Source organism: Protopterus annectens, chromosome 3.part1 (genome assembly GCF_019279795.1).
Source record: "Protopterus annectens isolate FY-2018-M chromosome 3.part1, PAN1.0, whole genome shotgun sequence".
In the NCBI taxonomy this organism is placed as follows: Eukaryota; Metazoa; Chordata; order Ceratodontiformes; family Protopteridae; genus Protopterus; species Protopterus annectens.
The window spans coordinates 1849756142-1849773409 of record NC_056732.1 but is presented as its reverse complement, the minus strand read 5'-3'; the positions used below and the strand labels follow the sequence as shown (position 1 = coordinate 1849773409).

The window sequence follows — 17268 nt, the reverse complement described above, 5'->3', positions numbered from 1 at the left end:
GGAATAATGCTGTATATGCCACTCAGTCAAGGAACAAGGTATATGGGTAAGGCAGCTGACGTTCTGGGCAGCTATCCATTTGTATAAATTCCAGATTTTAAGGAACATTATCAATAAAGTTTAAAACAGGATTGTGCTTTGATAAGTAATCTTTTCAAATTTATTCCTGTATTCACTGCATGTGTGTTCTAATAGGACACCAGTCAGCTATTAAATTAAGTGCACGTTTCCTGTAACTGCTTGTGGATTCTAATCCCATGGCAGCCAACTAAGAAATGACCACCTGTCTAGTGTACTAAATGTACACGAACATACCTTTCAACTGTCGCGATCTTTCAGAATGTAATGTACATGCAATATCATCTATACAACTCTATACAATAGTTACATTCACTGTACTCATAACTATAATTGTACATATGTAGAAGTATGCAGTAATAGTCTGTGTAGTAATATTACCTGTGAAGTTACTAATGGCATTTTTCTCTCTCTAACTCCACCCCTTCTCTTCTTTAATTTATTAATGTCATTTGTTATTATGATCTGATATATATATATATATATATATATATATATATATATATATATATATATTTTTTTTTTTTGTAACTACCTCTTATGTTGGCCTTGTATATAATTTCATATTGCTTTGTTGTTAAAATACTTTTATTTACATTATTTATTGTGCTCCTCATTATATTCCTTTCTATTTCTTTTGCTTAATCATTATCTTCTAGTATGTTAATATTAATATCTGTTTAGTTATGTTTATTTTCACCTTATGTTTATATTTATTTTCTACAGCATGACAAGGTAGGCCAGGTTCTGGTGATCTACCTACCTTGGCTCCCCTGGCTGTGGCACCAGTGCCCAGCACATCTGGGCTGCAGCATGGTGGTTCCCCCTCTGCTGCCCCTGCACTACCTGTGCCATTGGGTAATTCTGCCCCACAGGTGGGGGTTGGCCCCCTCTAAGAGTAGAAGTGAAGGGGAGATTATGTCACCCATGAGGAACTGCCAGGCATAGTGCGTAGGTTGCTGCACTGCAGTGTTGGAGCATGCTGTCCATCTTGGTGGGGCAACCTGGCCCTGAGCACTGGCATTAACCACTACTTCCTCAGGCGCAGTGCTGACAGTCCCATGGGTGAGGACTTGAGTCACACTACCATGTCTGACATCCATGGGACTGTCATTCCACTACACCCTCCCCAACCAAGGTGCTCACCCTTCTACTGTGTCACACACCAACCCTGTCTGCTGTCTTGTCTGTCTTCAAAAGCATCATCACCTTCCAAACCTACCTTCCCCACACATACCTATGTCTGTTCCCAAACATTCTATTTTCATCTTAAAAAAAATGGGCACCTGTCCCACAAAAAAAAAAATCGTCCCATACATAGCCCTCCATTTCGCATGTGTCCACTGAACACACTTAATTTGGTCTAATTGGATTGACAATGCACTTACATTGTCATTACCCCTCTGGGGGTGGCAGTCCAAAATCAGCTAAAAAATCTGTAAAAGTGCACAGTTGAGGGTGTGCAAGAAATGGATAGCTATGGTTCTTTCTTACACCCTTCCTGCACATACCTTCATGCCTTTCACTATGTTTTCCCCCTGCCTGCACCCCATTTCACCACTATCCTGGCTCCCCATTTTTCTTTTCTTTAAAGATTTTTGCACGACTCACAGTGGTGTGCCACATTGCTTAGCTATGCTAAATAGTGCTACATTGATATATGCTTTTGAAAAAATATTAACCATGTTCAAAAAGTACACCTACACTCTATTTCAAACTCAGGGCCATCGCATCTGCAGAACAGTGGATCAAGACACCAAACCACGAAGTTTCATATTAATGCAGGTGTTTTAATCAAAACATAGTAGTGTTCAAGTTCCCGTCATTAATGCACTGCACCGAGCAAATCAACTAAAAGATTAAGAGAAAAATAGTACTGTAACTGGGACTCTAGTACAGAAATATATCACTGTAAAACCATACACATAAAAATAGATGTAATTGAGGTATCTAATAGCAGGTAACCCTGCAATTATATGTCTAAAATGCAAAAATACACTTGCTAAAACATTAATGGAAAAATACGATTTTAACTGGGACTGTGGTAGAAAAAGACAGCCATAAAAGCCATACACATAATAATAGATGTTAGTGAGGTAAGCAACAGCAGATAACTGTGGAATGATATCTACAACATGTAAACATATACCTTCTTGTAATAGTGACTCTGTAGCTCAGTATGTAAAATGCATCGAGAACATTAATTTTTGGTACACATAGTCCTGGGTTTAACTAAAGCTGCATTTAGCATTGAAAATGCATGTATGTGGACATCAACATTATAAATTGTGATATATATGTCTGTCTCATCACCTAGTTATCCACCAAAAGCAGTACAGATGGAATGTCTGCTTCTAAATAATAGAAGTCAAAAGCCTACAGATAAGACCACTCTTAACTACGCCTAATACAACACAAGAAAGTGCAGAGGATGTTAGTTCATGCATTATCCTGAATTCCCAGAGGAATTTAAAGTGTGCACTGAAATTGTGACCCAGTAATTTCAGACTGCAGCCCACAATGATTTGCTAGTGTATTACAGACAACCACAACTGCACAAGTAACATAAATACATGGAGGTTGTGCTAAACGCAAGGGTAGCCAACATACACGTAACAGGGGACTACTATGACATAACACATGACTTGGCAGTTGCCCAACTATGTGACATAATGGTTAATGTAACCCCCTACCTTTTTTAGGACACGCCAAGCATTTTGCCTTTTATTCTGTTAGTGATACATTTGCCTGACATACTTACCTTAAACACATATCTTAATTTCCAGTGGGATAGATACCCTCAATCTGGCTCTGCCTATACAACAAGGCTACCACAGGTCCCACATTTCCCCTTAATGCTTGTCTTGCAAAGTGTTCACCCTCTCTGCCTATGCCTGTTGCCTGCAGCGTCAGTTTCAGCTTCAGTCTGTAGCACACACATCTGAATGTAAAAAGTAGCTGCTACAGACATTCTCTTTGTGATGACGTAGTATCTTTACCCCTGTAATTTCCACCCCAATATATGAGAAAGGGGTTGCAATCTACACTGAGGCCTTATATCATGTTCAGTAGATGCTTGAGATTGGCTGATTATACTGCAGATCAACTGTGTAGGCTGCAATTAGAATTTCAGAAGCACAGATTGGTCCAGAGGCAATCACTTGCTAATGAGAACCATGTTAAAAAGGCAAACATCAAGCTAGGAGAACCATTGTGTATTAGAGTTACTTTGCATAATAAACTCATTGGCACAACATTTATATTTATCTTTTAACAGAGAAGTATTCTGTTCCATCATGTATGTAACCATTTTGTTTCCAACATGATGCATATGTTTGAATATACATAGGGGAATGGGGATTACATCATTAAGCCTTTCTTAGAACTGTACTGATGACATGTCATTGATCTCCAGAAGTGTTACACTTACAGAGGAACTAGAGTACAGAAAGGGTAGCATGCTTTGTGGTAATTAGGTACACCAGTGTCCTGGAAATTTGCCTTGATAGCAGTTGTAATAGTACACTGCTATTTGTTTGGCATTGTTGTTTTTATATATTAGAAGAGGAGGGTTATCTCTACGGGCCACACTACAATGGACACCTGTGTTGGGTGTGTGACCATACATCTGTATCTGTCATGGCACAAACAGGAATACCTGACTATTGTTACTATCATAGTTGAAGCTGCACCCTTTGTATGTTTGCAAACTGCTGAGTATGATGTGTAATCCAACAGTGAATAGTGCTAGCCATCCTTTATTGATGTATCTCTACATACTGTACTCCCATGTATGTGATCCTGATATGTGTTCCCATTTTGTTGTCTTTCAGAAAATATGTATCCCCCAATGCCGGGGCCCTTTTACCAATGTTGAAAATGACATCATCCTCAAGGCTTTGCGTCAAGACCATAAACTCCTAGGTTAGCAGCGCTTTGAATATCATTCTCAGAATGTGACCAACATACCAGTTAACATAGTAGCTACTGTAAATGTGAGATATTTGGACATATTACCTTGTTATAATGCAACATGTGGTGCTGTTTACATTACCTCTCCCTCAAATTTCACAGGAACATCAGGAATCAGATGAGGCTGTGCTCCTGGTAAGCACAACACTGTTTTGTTAGAGATGCAGATTTAATACGCTGTATTCACTAAAGTGTCATCCGTGGCCTGCTGGCTGGATTGATGTACTGTCTGCAGGATTGCCAAGTGCACAGATATTTTCTGACTGTACACAGGTTAGACTCATACCTGTGCCTTATAGGTGTGACCACACTGATAGATTTGACAGTATTGCCAGGACATTACAGATTGTCATATGTGTCATCTTTGCAGAGTTTTGCCAAATGTCAACAGTGTGTATCATTGTTGCTCATGAGATTCTTGTTTAAAGAGCTTTTATTTACAAGTAGCTACAGATGTTTGTTAGAAAATAATGTCCTCATGTCCTATTATATGAGGCTGGGGGTTAAACATGTCTGTAATAGTGACAGGAGTGTTTGCAGCTTAACATATATTGCAACATAGTACAGCAGAGCATCGTAGTGTAGGTATTAATGTACGTTTTTACTTTTTTATCACAGGTGACCAGGGGGGTTGGTCTCTGTCCCCTTCAAACCTGATGTCAGTGTCTCTTCAGACTCTGATGCTTGTGACCGAACTGTGGCACAGGTGGGGGATGCAGGGCCTGAATCTGTCACAGAGGTTTACATCCTTCTTCAGCCCTCATTATCACTTTACACAGTAAGTATGCCTATGCATACCCAGTCCCATGAGGCCGCAGATATTGGACATTCGGAGGGTGGGGACATTGAAGAGGAAAGTGTGGCTACAATGGCTGCAATGAGTATTGATACTGGTCATAGCCAAAGAGCTAGTGAGGTTCCACATAGCCGGATTGATAAAGGTGCTTGTAGGAGGCCTGCTGTCCCTCCACCACCTGTTGCAGGTGTCTCATCATGTCTCACTTGGTGTTTGTATAGAGCCATCATGGAGGCACAGGCATGTTCCGAACAGAACTCCATATGAATGCTCAAGGTTATGGCTGCAGCGCAGTCTGACATCCATGACTGCCTCCACCACATTGCTGATACCCTGGATCAGTTGACTGATGCAGTGGAAAGACATACAGATCCCAAACTATCTGTCTTAGAATGCATATTGTCTGTGATGGAACATTTGGTTGGAGTTGAGCAGTCAGCAGTCACCCACTGGTAGTAGACCCGCTTCTTACCTTGGGCATGGAGGTGCCAGTGTAACACCTGGCAGAACCAGTTTCCATGTTTGGGGGTGGATGGTGGACTGTCAGCTCTACCAAGCATGGTTCAAAGCTATCCAACATACAGACATGTAGGGCTAACACAGAGCTTGACTGTGTTCATGCAGATGCTCACACACCACTGTCACAATCCAGTCACCTACAGACACCCATACCACATTTCCATTGTCCATATTGACTGCTTCACTTCCTGATTCACACACACATGCTTGCTAACCTATTGAGTCACCCTAGGCCTCCTGCACCCCCACAAAACACCCTGTGTAAGTGATGATACCTGTGCCACATTCCTGTCATCCTTGTCATCAATCCATGGAAATGAAACTAGTGTCTGATGCACAGACTGACTATATAAATTGTTATGTATTTGTTTCATCTATTGTTGCCTTTGGCATGCCACTTGTACTGGTCACTGACAGATACTGTATGTTGTCATTTGTAATGAGTAAACCACATTATTTTATATACATTACATTGGATGATGTTGTAATGGCTATATACTCACACAATGAAAGGTGTCACTGTTTATGTTTCAGTTTCAGGATTGTATAGGGCACACTTATGGGTACACAGGTACAATAAAAGCGTCAACATCAGAGCACAGGATGGAATGTCAGCACAGAAAAAAATGTCTTCAGAAAGGTATGCAGTATAGGTACATGGCTCAATAGGTTCATATGTGTATAATAGGCTAACAAGAACAATGGCTTCTTTCAGCATAGTCATGCATCCCTAATCTCTGACAAGGTCTGAGACCCTTGATAAGTGTAAGTAGGGTTTTGGGAGCTGAAACATCTACAAGTTGTGGCATGTGAGATGAACCATCTACAATTTCCCTGTGTCCATTAGACATATGTGTCCTAAACCAGTTTTGATTGTCTTGTTCTGCATTTCATTGTGTAACTTGCACATGATGTGCATTACAGCGGAAGTGTGCTTCACATGGATGGGGAGCCTGTTACATATAGGGTGTAGTCTCTGGGTTACATACCAGTCCCTCTAGCATGTTCTATTCATACCACAGTCAAGGTGTAGGTGTGTAGAACAGGTAATTCTTGTGCTAGTCCTTTCTTGGATATGAAGGAGGTACACAGTGGGATCTGACACCTCCCTGTATGGCAGCCGTACACCTCCCCTCCAAAGTATGTAGGAGACAGAATACACAGTTATGGTCTTGACATGGTCTGCATAGGACATGTTATGTATACTATGTATTAGTTTACTATGGAGCATCTGTGGCTGTTACAGATGTCAGATATGCCTATGTAGTTACATACAAAGGTGCCACTGCACTCAATGATAGGTGTGAAGAGTGCCAAATACAGTGTGACAATGACAGTCTGGGATTTACATGCCATGCCTTTCTATATAGGTCGTCCAACATTGAATGAATCCCCACATCCTATTGACCTGTGAAAGTCAAAGGCTAGATAACTCTCAGTGTCCATAATTCACTGACTACTGGGTCAGCTATTGGAGGTGTGCAGACACTATGATATGTACCAGGGGTCGATGACTTCCCAAAGGATAGTATTGTGTATTCCTTGGCATTTAGTAATTGTCAATGGCGACAACTGAATGTGTGTGTCAGCCCTTCCTGGATAACTGTTGGTTCTGTGTGGGATTTAGTGACAGCTTCTAATTTGCAATCATCTGCAAATGTAGTCAGTCTGAGGTCACTGACAGTGGCCGTGACTGCAGAGAGCGGAATGCCTAGAAGGGGTACCCCCAGGAATGATTTGTGAGGGAAGTCCACTAGTGGCTGGCCTTACTGTAGCAGTGGACTACCCAATGCTGTCATTCCAGAAAATGATTGTCAAACATTTGGCTATCCACTGGCTGACATACTAGTTTGTAAATAACCTCTATAGTTTTTCAACAATGCCTGATGGCCTAATAGTGTCAAATGGCTTGGCAAGCCATGGTAGGTGAAGTGAGTCATTCTGCCATCATCCGGAAGGTCCATCAGTTAGGGTAGGTATGATATGTCATTGACCAAAACAAACTAGGTTTGGTCCAGTATCTGTAGGCGTACTGCATTGGTACTGATCATTTCCATGATAATTCTTTTCATGGCTTTAAATATCAGACTACTGAGACATCTGGGGACAGTGCTCGTCACTGCATGCTAGTTGTCCTCTGTGCAAGTCTGTATTGTAGCTAATTCCATCATGGTTTCCAAGAAAATAGACATCCAAGGTGTCTGTGTCTGTACAGAGCACAGGCAAACAGTGGAGGGAAAAGTAATATGTACACCATGTGAAGGTAAGGAGGGAGTTTTTACAGTTATTCTGCAACATGACTCAAGCAGTGTGTACGGAAATTACTTAATTACCTTGTGAAGAATGCTGAAAAGAGGGGAGTCCCCGGGATTCCTAGTTCCTGGCTACTACTGCTGGTCTCACCATAACCACTCTCTCCTGGGTTACTCTGCTCCTATACATTTTCTGTCACCAGAGCCAAAATATTAGTACCAAGCTCAAGATGAGAAGCAGGCCACAGCCCGTTTGTTCATCCACACAGCAGTCCCACATCTTGCAAGGCTCAGTAGGCTTCATGTACGCTTTTCCAGGTGGATGCCTTGATTAGCAACCAGAACATTCATTTGAGTTTTGCGTTTCTAAGTATGCCTTTTGTTCTAGATTTGTTAGGATTTCACTGGGGTACTGACCAGACGCTGATTAGAAGCACAGCTGTAGTATCGGAATATAATGTTCAATGTCAGGTGACCTAGACGTCCAACAAAGCTTGAGCAAGTACCACAGAGGCAGTGTGTGTGTACATACACACACACACACACACATATATATATATATATATATATGTGTGTGTGTGCGTGTATATGTACGTATACACACACACACACACACACACACACACACACACACACACACACACACACACATATATATTTATTTATTTATTTATTTATATGTACATATAAAGATAGATAGATATCTGTAGAGAGAGAGAGATAATGACAGACAGATATGTATACTTATATATATATATATATATATATATATATATATATATATATATATATGTATCTATAGACATATCTATATATAAAGTCGTTTTGAGCGAGGAGCAACACAATTGCACTCTGCTTAACTAAGTGTATGAGCAGCCCCAATGGGAGTTTCGCTAGTTATAAACTGACTCCAGCCCACACTTACCTGTACTCCAGTCCAGGATTTTGTGTGTTATACAAAATGACATTCAGTTGTTGCCATTGACAATTACTAAACTGTTTCTGCACTGCTGCACTTCACTCAAATTAGCTACAATTTTCAGAAGTTGTCTGATGTAATTAATATGTGTCAGTGGTTAGTGGTATTTGATGTAATTAATATGTGTCAGTGGTTAGTGGTATTTGATGTAATTAATATGTGTCAGTGGTTAGTGGTATTTGATGTAATTAATATGTGTCAGTGGTTAGTGGTATTTGATGTAATTAATATGTGTCAGTGGTTAGTGGTATTTACCGTACATGATCTTGGGAAGGAGTAAGGGAAGATTTTTGGAAGTTGGTAGTAAAACTCAGCTACTGAAGAAGGGATATGGTGGACAGGAGCTTCTGGTTCAGAACCTCTGTATGAGAAGCTTAGAGCAGGAGGTTATCCAAGAATGGAAATACTTTGATTCCCTGAAGTCTACAGAAAGCCACAACTGGAGCCAAACATTTTGTGAATACCCTTGGAGCTATACAGAGAACAAAGGGCAAGGCAGAGATCTGAAAATGTGAGGAATCAACAGAAAAACAGAAAAACTTCCTGTACATGGGATGAATGGGAATGTGAAGATAGGCATCCTTAATTTCCAAGGATGCCAGGAAGGCGTGTGGGAGAGTGAGAGGGAACAGGGTTTGAAGGGATAGCATGTGAAAGGTAGGCACCTTGAGGAAGGTGTTCAAATGATAAAGTTCCAAAATGGGTCTCATCAGACATCTTTTTTGGGGACCAGGAACATCCTGGAATAAAACCTTTTTCCCATTTGGAGAGGAGGAACCTCTTTGATAGTTCCTTGAGATTTTAGCTCTGAGAGCACCTCTGAGAACAAAGGAAGCTATTCTTAAAGAGGTTGATGCATACCCTTGAAGGGTGGAATGGATTTCTAGTACATGAGGTACCCTTTTTGGAAAATTGAAAGTACCCAAGAGTCCTAAGTGATATTGTTTCCATACTAGAAGGGAAAGATGAAGGGATAGTGGAGGTAAGCTGTGGGGTGATTGGCTGTCATAGAGTACCAAGTTTGTCAGGAAAAGGCTGTCTCTGGGAAGGAGTAGCCTGAGTAGTCTTAGGAGCAGAGGGTTTCCTGGCAGGTTTCTTACCCCTAGAGACTGGAGGATGAGTTTCTTTCCTGATAAAAACAGTCTTGGAAGGGTAGTTCCTGTGAAATTTAGGAATTGGAGACACAAAAATGTGTTTTAATCCCAGACATTCTTTCTCTTTCTCTTACAGAGATTTAAACATGGCAGCTGCAGCAGGCCCAAACAAGGCTGAATTATCCTGAGGGGCATCTAATAATTTAGACTTGATATAGCCTGGGAGTGGTTGACGTTTCAGCCAGGAATATCTTCTAAGAACAGACCCGGAAGCAGCGCCTCTGCATGAGGCACCTGCAGTATCATAGCTGCATTTAATGGAGTGATGGGCTACCCGAGATGCAGTCTCCAGCACAGAGGAAAGCTGAGACTTAGTTTTAGAGTCAGGGAGATCTTCAAGAAGTTGAGCAGCCTGAGATAACAAGACTAAAGCATATTTAGTTATGTGTGTTTGGTAATTTATAACACCTATTTTCCCAACCTATCCGTACCCTTGCTAGCCTTATCTGAAGGAAGAATAGAAGTGTTAGGCAGGAGCCTAGAGAGCTTATCTGGTGCCATTGAAACAACAGATGGGTCAGCAGATGGATATTTGAAAAGGAATTTACTATGCTTGGAGACTTTGTAAAATCTGTCAGGTCTTTTTGGAGCAGGGGGTTGGGAATCTGAGTTTTGATGCAGAAACAAATGCATCAAGAAAAGCCTGGAGAGTAGGAGGAACAGCAGATGAAGAAGGGGGTTCCATCTGGAGCTGTTCATAGTACCTTTTCTGTACATCAGAGACCCATTTAAAATATTCCTTCATCTTATGGATATAAAAACGGAGGCGGACCACCACGGCAAAATAAAATAAAAATCAAGTTTATTAATATAAAAGTTGAGCGCTTTTGCGTACTCCCAAGGTACGCTTCATCAGATCTACATAAACAAATGAATGCTGACATTATAAACGTTTCGATTAATTGAAATGTTCAAAATCAAACAATCAATTAATTAAACAATTATTAGACATTTAAACTTGAGTCTTAGTTGTATTCATCAAGTGCTGAGCTTCTGATGCATCACTGAATGAAAGCTATGTTAAAACACCATATCGTTACAATTTCGCATTACATTTTTGTAACTAAACATTACAGTGAAGAAATAGGCATAAAATTAGCATAAAATTAATACTTATAGATCACATTTTTAATGGTGTCATAATATAATGTGATCTAAAAACCATGCTGTGTATGTTTATTTATTTGAATTCTATTCATAATAGCCTAGCATAAGAATATGAAAATGTCTGTATATATATATATATATATATATATATATATATATATATATATATATATATAAGTAGCCCTAATTTATATTGCCAAAAAAATATATATATTTAAAGATCTGACAATATCCAATAATTTAATATTTAAATATATAAATATATTGAAATTAAAATTAAAATTAAAAATGGTCTGAAACCTGAATCTAAAATTGACAAATATAACTAAATACTATGTAACCCATTCATTTTAGCTTATGCGTTTCAAGTAAAGGTTTTATACTAATAAATTGATTGAGGCCTGGATCCTGGTGTGCTCTCAACTTAAATATCCATTGAAGTTCTATTGTTTCCAGACAATTCATATTATTACCACCTCTCTTGTTGGGAGGTACTACTTAAAGTACTCTAAATTTAAAACTGTGACCTATATGGAGCATAGAATGTTTAGCTAAAGCATTACGTTGGTCTAATTTTTTAATATCATATGTATGGTTATATATCCTGTCCTTCAGTCTCCTAGTAGTCATGCCTACATAAAAGGCATGACATTGATCACAATTGGCTAAATATATAAGATTGGTGTCATTACAGGAGGCAAAGAATCTTGGCTCAAATCTATAATTTAATGTAGGATGTATAAATATCTGTTCTTTAGAGATCATAATGCACATATTACATTTGCCACAGGGAAAGGTACCATACATCATTGAGCGTCTAAATTGCCTAGCTTCTGAATAGCTATGTTCAGTGCAGAGTAGCCTTTTTAAGTTCTTACTATTTCTGTAGGTAAAACTCGGTTTTATACCTACTATCCTCACTATGTCAATATCTGCTGTGAGTGCATGCCAGTTGTTAGATATGATCTTAATAATGGCCTTGTTGTCATTCGTAAATCTTGTAATAAAAGTTACCTTAGATCCATTATTCACTTTTCGTGGTCCTATATAGTTATTGTACCTCTGTTCACTAACATCAATATTTTCATTAAATATTAAGTTCTTAATTTCCCTAACCATGTTTCTATTATATCCTCTTTCTATAAACAATCCTTCCAGAAAATCAGCTTGCTCCTTTAAAATAAAAGGATCTTGACAAAATCTAGAGAGTCTAATAAACTGGCTCAACGATGTTATGAAACGTAAATCTAGGGTGCATGCTGTTGAAATGAAGTAAGGTGTTTTTCCAGCATGGTTTCCTATATAAAACAGTAGTTATATAACCCTGAGCATCTTTTTTAATGGTGATATCTAAAAAATCAATATTATCTCTAGAAAATTCCATAGTAAATCTAAAAAATCTAGTAGTGGATTCTAAATACTGGATAAATTCAGTTAGTTCATTCAATGTGCCATTTCAAAATAGTAGTATATCGTCCACAAATCTTTTATATAATAGTATTTTTGAATAATGTGGACTATTAAAGAGGTATGTTCTCTCCCAATAGTGGACAACTAAATTAGCATATGTGTTCACACATGGGGTGCCCATGGCAACCCCCCATTTTTGTAGATACAGTTTATTATTAAATATGAATATGTTATTTGATAAAACCATGTCTAACAGAGCGCTAAGCAATATTTGTTCATCATTGGTGAACTCAGTATTGTGACTCAACACTTCCCTAATAGCTTCTAGGCCATAATCATTTGGGATAGAAGTGAATAAATTTTTAACATCCAAGGTAACTAACAAGCAAGCTTCAGGTAGTCCATTGCTGTATGATGAATTCAATGTATCTAAAAGTTGATATTTGTCCCTTAATATAGAGGGTATATTCTTAATCAATGGACTCAATTTTCTTTCTATATATAAAGAAATTGTTTCGGTTACCCATCCGTCATCTACTACTATAGGTCGCATTGGTAACGGAAAAATATTTTTATGTACCTTGGGTAAACCCTTAATATAAGGTATGCGTGGATGCGTGGATTCCTTCATCTTAGCAATAGTTTCTCCAAAAGTAAAATCTTCCCCAGGGGAGTCAGTACTATTGATTCCTCCTCTGGAGAAGAGTATTCCAGTGGGGAAGAAATGTGTAAAGAGTAATCCAAGGATTCATCTTCATCTTCTAAAGATCCCTCTTCCTCTGAGGAGCCTTGAACCCTTATCCTTTTCTGAAAGGATGAGTTCATGGCAGGGCTGGGCATTGAAACCCCCTTTGGAAGGTCTGAAGGCCCTAAAATCCTGGGACAAGCCTTGAATAAAAGCCTGCCATTTGGAAGGAATTTCCTTAGGAGCATAGGGATACTTAAATTTCTGCTTCTTTTTAAACTGCACATCTGCCTTATGAAACATGGAAGGACCTGATGAAGGCCTGCACTCAATGATGGTCATCAGAACCTCTTCCCTAACTAATATCTAAAGAATACCTCATGGGCCTTCTGATAAATGAGCCTAGGTTCCCCCTGTTCATCCAACATGGATGTCTACAAGGCCTTGTAGGACATGCTAAGACCCAGATCCCTGATGGCTTCTGAAGAGGTAACTGCTGAGGAAATAGAAGGAAGATCCAAATAGGCCTCCAGGCATTCAACAGCCTCAACACGAGTGTCCAGAATAGGTGGTACATGGAAGCTTCAGGCCTGTATTTCTTGGCCTTCTTCTTCAGAGGCTCAACAGTAGGCCCCAACTTACCCTCCGTAATGTCACACATGAATTTTTCAAGCCTCTGATTCTTTAAGTAAATTTTAAGTGAAGAAAGGTGGCTATGCAAAGTCACAGGAACAAATGCCAGACATATACGGCAGGACATATGGTCATGATTAAGCTAGGAGCAAAACAGACACTGTTTGTTATTTTCTTTATGTGGTATCTGTTTTCCACACTGGCACTTGCTCTTTGTGGATGACAGGTAACCTCACAACAACAAAGCAGTAGTAAGATAAAATAAATCCCCAAAGGCATACTTATCGGAAGACTTGATATCAGCAAAATGGCTTGGGCGATCAGACTGATGCTTGCTCAATAGATTTGTTTGTACTGGTGGCAAAGAAGTTCTGAGGAATGTGCATGCCGATGTCACTTTTATGGCCCATGCTGCTGCTGGCCTACATGTGACATCTCATGTACTCTGCAGTGGTAAAATGTTTTTGTATACTGGCTGAACATCGGGACGACCTGTGGCAGGGAATCCCAGAGGGTTTGAATACTGCAACATGAATAGAAGGACATCCTTCAGACAAGAATTGAGATAAGAGAATGTCTAATATATTGAGAACAAACAGATATTGTAAGGCTTGGGAACCACGTCTAAAGAGGCATGTAGGGTTTTGGTATTATTAGGTAATATTTCAGAAACAGTAAGTTAGTTTGTTTGGACTGATATGCAGGAAGTCATTGCAGTACAGACACTCAAGTATGAGTGCAGACGTCAGGTCAGATATCCAACATTCCAGAATATAACATTCAGGTCAAATATCCAGCATTCCAGAATATAACATTCAGGTTAAATACCCAACATTCCAGAACCCATGTACCCAACATTCTAGCATGTCCAAAGGTCAGTTGTCAATCTCCTCTCCGGTCCAGCTGGTGAATCTGGGAATCTTGAGGCAATGTTACAACTGCCTCATGTACACAGACAACCCTCTCCTCCTCCCAACAAATTCCAACACATGTGAGAGATGCAACCATAGAGCCAAACTGGAGGCTAAGCTCTCTCAACTCAGTACTGGCATAACCAGTCAGGAGGAGAAGGAAACCACACTCACTACAATTCCAGTCTCACAGAGACCTACCACGACAGCAAACCAAACACATAATCACACAAAAACATACTCGGAGGCTCTAAATAAAGATCTGCCGAAGCAGCAGAGACCTCCAAAGCAGACACCCAAGCAGCCGCTACCCCAAAACAAAACACATGCAACACATATCTCACAAAGCCAGTGTGCCAAACAGTCACAGCCCTTAAGACTAAACAACACACCTGATACACTTGTAATAGGTGACTCTATCGTCAGGCACACTGACGCCCCGCTCACCAGGCTGAACAAGGAGAGGGTCATGGTGAGCAGCCTGTCGGGCGCTAGGATCCGCCACATAACACAAGCACTCAGGTCACTCCAAGGCAAGTACAAATATGACTCAGTCATTGTCCATGCTGGTGTGAATGACCTGAGACGTACCTCCCTGGACTACATGAAAAGAGACATAAAGGAGCTCTCTGAGCATGTAGCCCAGGCCAGTATGACCCTGACCTTGAGTAGCATCTTACCCTCACCAAGAATGATGCCACAATATGAAGACAAGATGATCAATTTCAACAATTGGCTTAAGTACTGGTGTCATTCAAAGGGGATCCAATGCCTGTCAGCTTGGGATGATATGCTCGACAAGCCACGATGCTTCGCTAGGGACGGCTTGCACCTGTCACCCCTGGGCTTTCGGATATTGGCAAAGGCTCTTGCTACCCCCATAGTGCCTTTTTAGGCAAGGCTCAAAAGACAAACCCACCTCCATAGGTATCACAAGGGATAAGAAACTAAGAGTAATGCTACTCAACACCAGAAGTCTAAACCTCAAGATGCACGCACTCAAAACTCTCCTTAGCATGGAGAACATCGATATCTGTGCAGTAACAAAAACCTGGTTCAGAGCTCCCGAGAGCACCCCAGCACTACCAGGTTATACCTCATACCAAGCTTTTCGGCCCCAAAACTTGGACCGAACCACAAAAGGAGGGGGAGTATCGATATTCATCAAAGATACCCACACCTCCAGGTTGGTGGCAAAGCACGAAGCATCAGGGACTATCCATGTGCAACTAACAGTGGGTAAAACTGCCTTCCAGTTTATAGCCTGCTACAGACCACCCTCCCAAACCCCGGAACCTCACTCGGCCTTCCTGAGAACACTGGAAAATATGAAGGTCTCTCCAAACACCATTATATTGGGCAACTTCAACTACCCAAACATAGACTGGGAGCATTACTCTGGCTCCAACACCCTAGCCCAAAGGTTCCTAGAATTTATAAACTCAAATGCTATGGAACAACTTGTTACCACTCCCACAAGAGGGGAAAACATACTGGACCTGATCATCACCAACATGGGGACTCTATGCTCCAGACCAGAAGTGTATCCCTCACTGGTAAGATCAGACCATAAACTAATCTCACTGGATATTCACATCCCGACCCCACCCCTGCCCAGAAAACCACAGTGAAAAACTTCTAAAGCAAATTTCACACTCCTCAAAACTGAGGTGGAATCCTTCAAAGCCCCGGCCTGTGGAAAATACGCCCAGACCGCAGAATCCTTTATAAACGCATTCTATGAACACCTTCAGGAATGCATGGATCATGCGATCCCAAATAAAACTAAGACCCAATCCTCCAAAGGCAGACGTCCTGTCTGGTGGACCCCAGCCATAAACAAACTATACAATAGAAGGAGGAAGCTACTAAATGATAGAGCAAAATCCCAAAAAGGGAAGGCATCACTGATCAGTATTAGCAAAAAACTACGGGCACACATAAAATTGTCTAAGGCTAGCTTCAAGAGAAAAATTGCACAGGACACTAAGGATAATCACAAGACTTTCTTTAGTTATGTTAGGGACCTGGGTGGTAATTCCCAGATATGCTCAGAATTAGTCCAAAATGACAAAAAATACACAGAACTCACAGACATTGCCAACATCCTAGCCGACAGGTTCAGCGCAAACTTCTCCCCCCCCTCCCCACCAAAAGGGCAAATATCTATCCCAGCAGAGTGCTGCCCCCCTGACATCTCAGATGCTCAGGTAAGAGCCGCCCTCTCCAAAGCAAAAAACACAGCATCAGTGGGACCAGATGGTGTCCCAGGCTGCGTCCTACATGAACTCCAAGAAGAGCTAAACCCAAACATAAAACTACTGTTCAATCTCAGCCTTACTACAGGATATGTGCCCAAAGAGTGGGTACAGCAACAGTGGTCCCTCTCCATAAAGGTGGTGCCTCAACAGATCCTGGAAACTATCGCCCCATAAGCCTGACTAGCTTGGTCTGCAAAGTTATGGAAAGGATCATCATGGACCTCATAAATAAAGATATTGGGGACCTACAAACACTGGATCCTACCCAGTTCGGCTTTGTTAAGGGCAGATCCTGCCTCTTAAACCTGGTTGATTTCTTTGAAACAGTCACCAAGGCCATTGACGAGGGGAAGGTGGTCCACACAGCCTACCTGGACCTCGTAAAAGCCTTTGATACAATACCCCACTCGGGCATTATAGATAAGCTCACCAGCTTAAATATAAACCCCTATGTCACTAGATGGATTGCAAACTGGCTCAAGGACAGAACCCACATGGTTAGAATTGCTGG

At 40.7% G+C, this 17268-nt stretch overlaps 1 protein-coding gene across 1 annotated transcript in view; it reads right to left on the bottom strand.

The window, feature by feature from the left end:
• LOC122797922 (zinc-binding protein A33-like) overlaps positions 1 to 17268 on the bottom strand; it is a 264311-nt gene that overhangs the window by 44943 nt on the left and 202100 nt on the right. The window contains exons 3-4 of the mRNA XM_044066440.1: positions 11872 to 12030; positions 9825 to 10102 (exon numbers count right to left, since the gene is read on the bottom strand). Of these exons, the coding sequence (XP_043922375.1) occupies positions 9825 to 10102; positions 11872 to 12030 (437 nt within the window). The remainder of the gene's footprint in view (positions 1 to 9824; positions 10103 to 11871; positions 12031 to 17268) is intronic.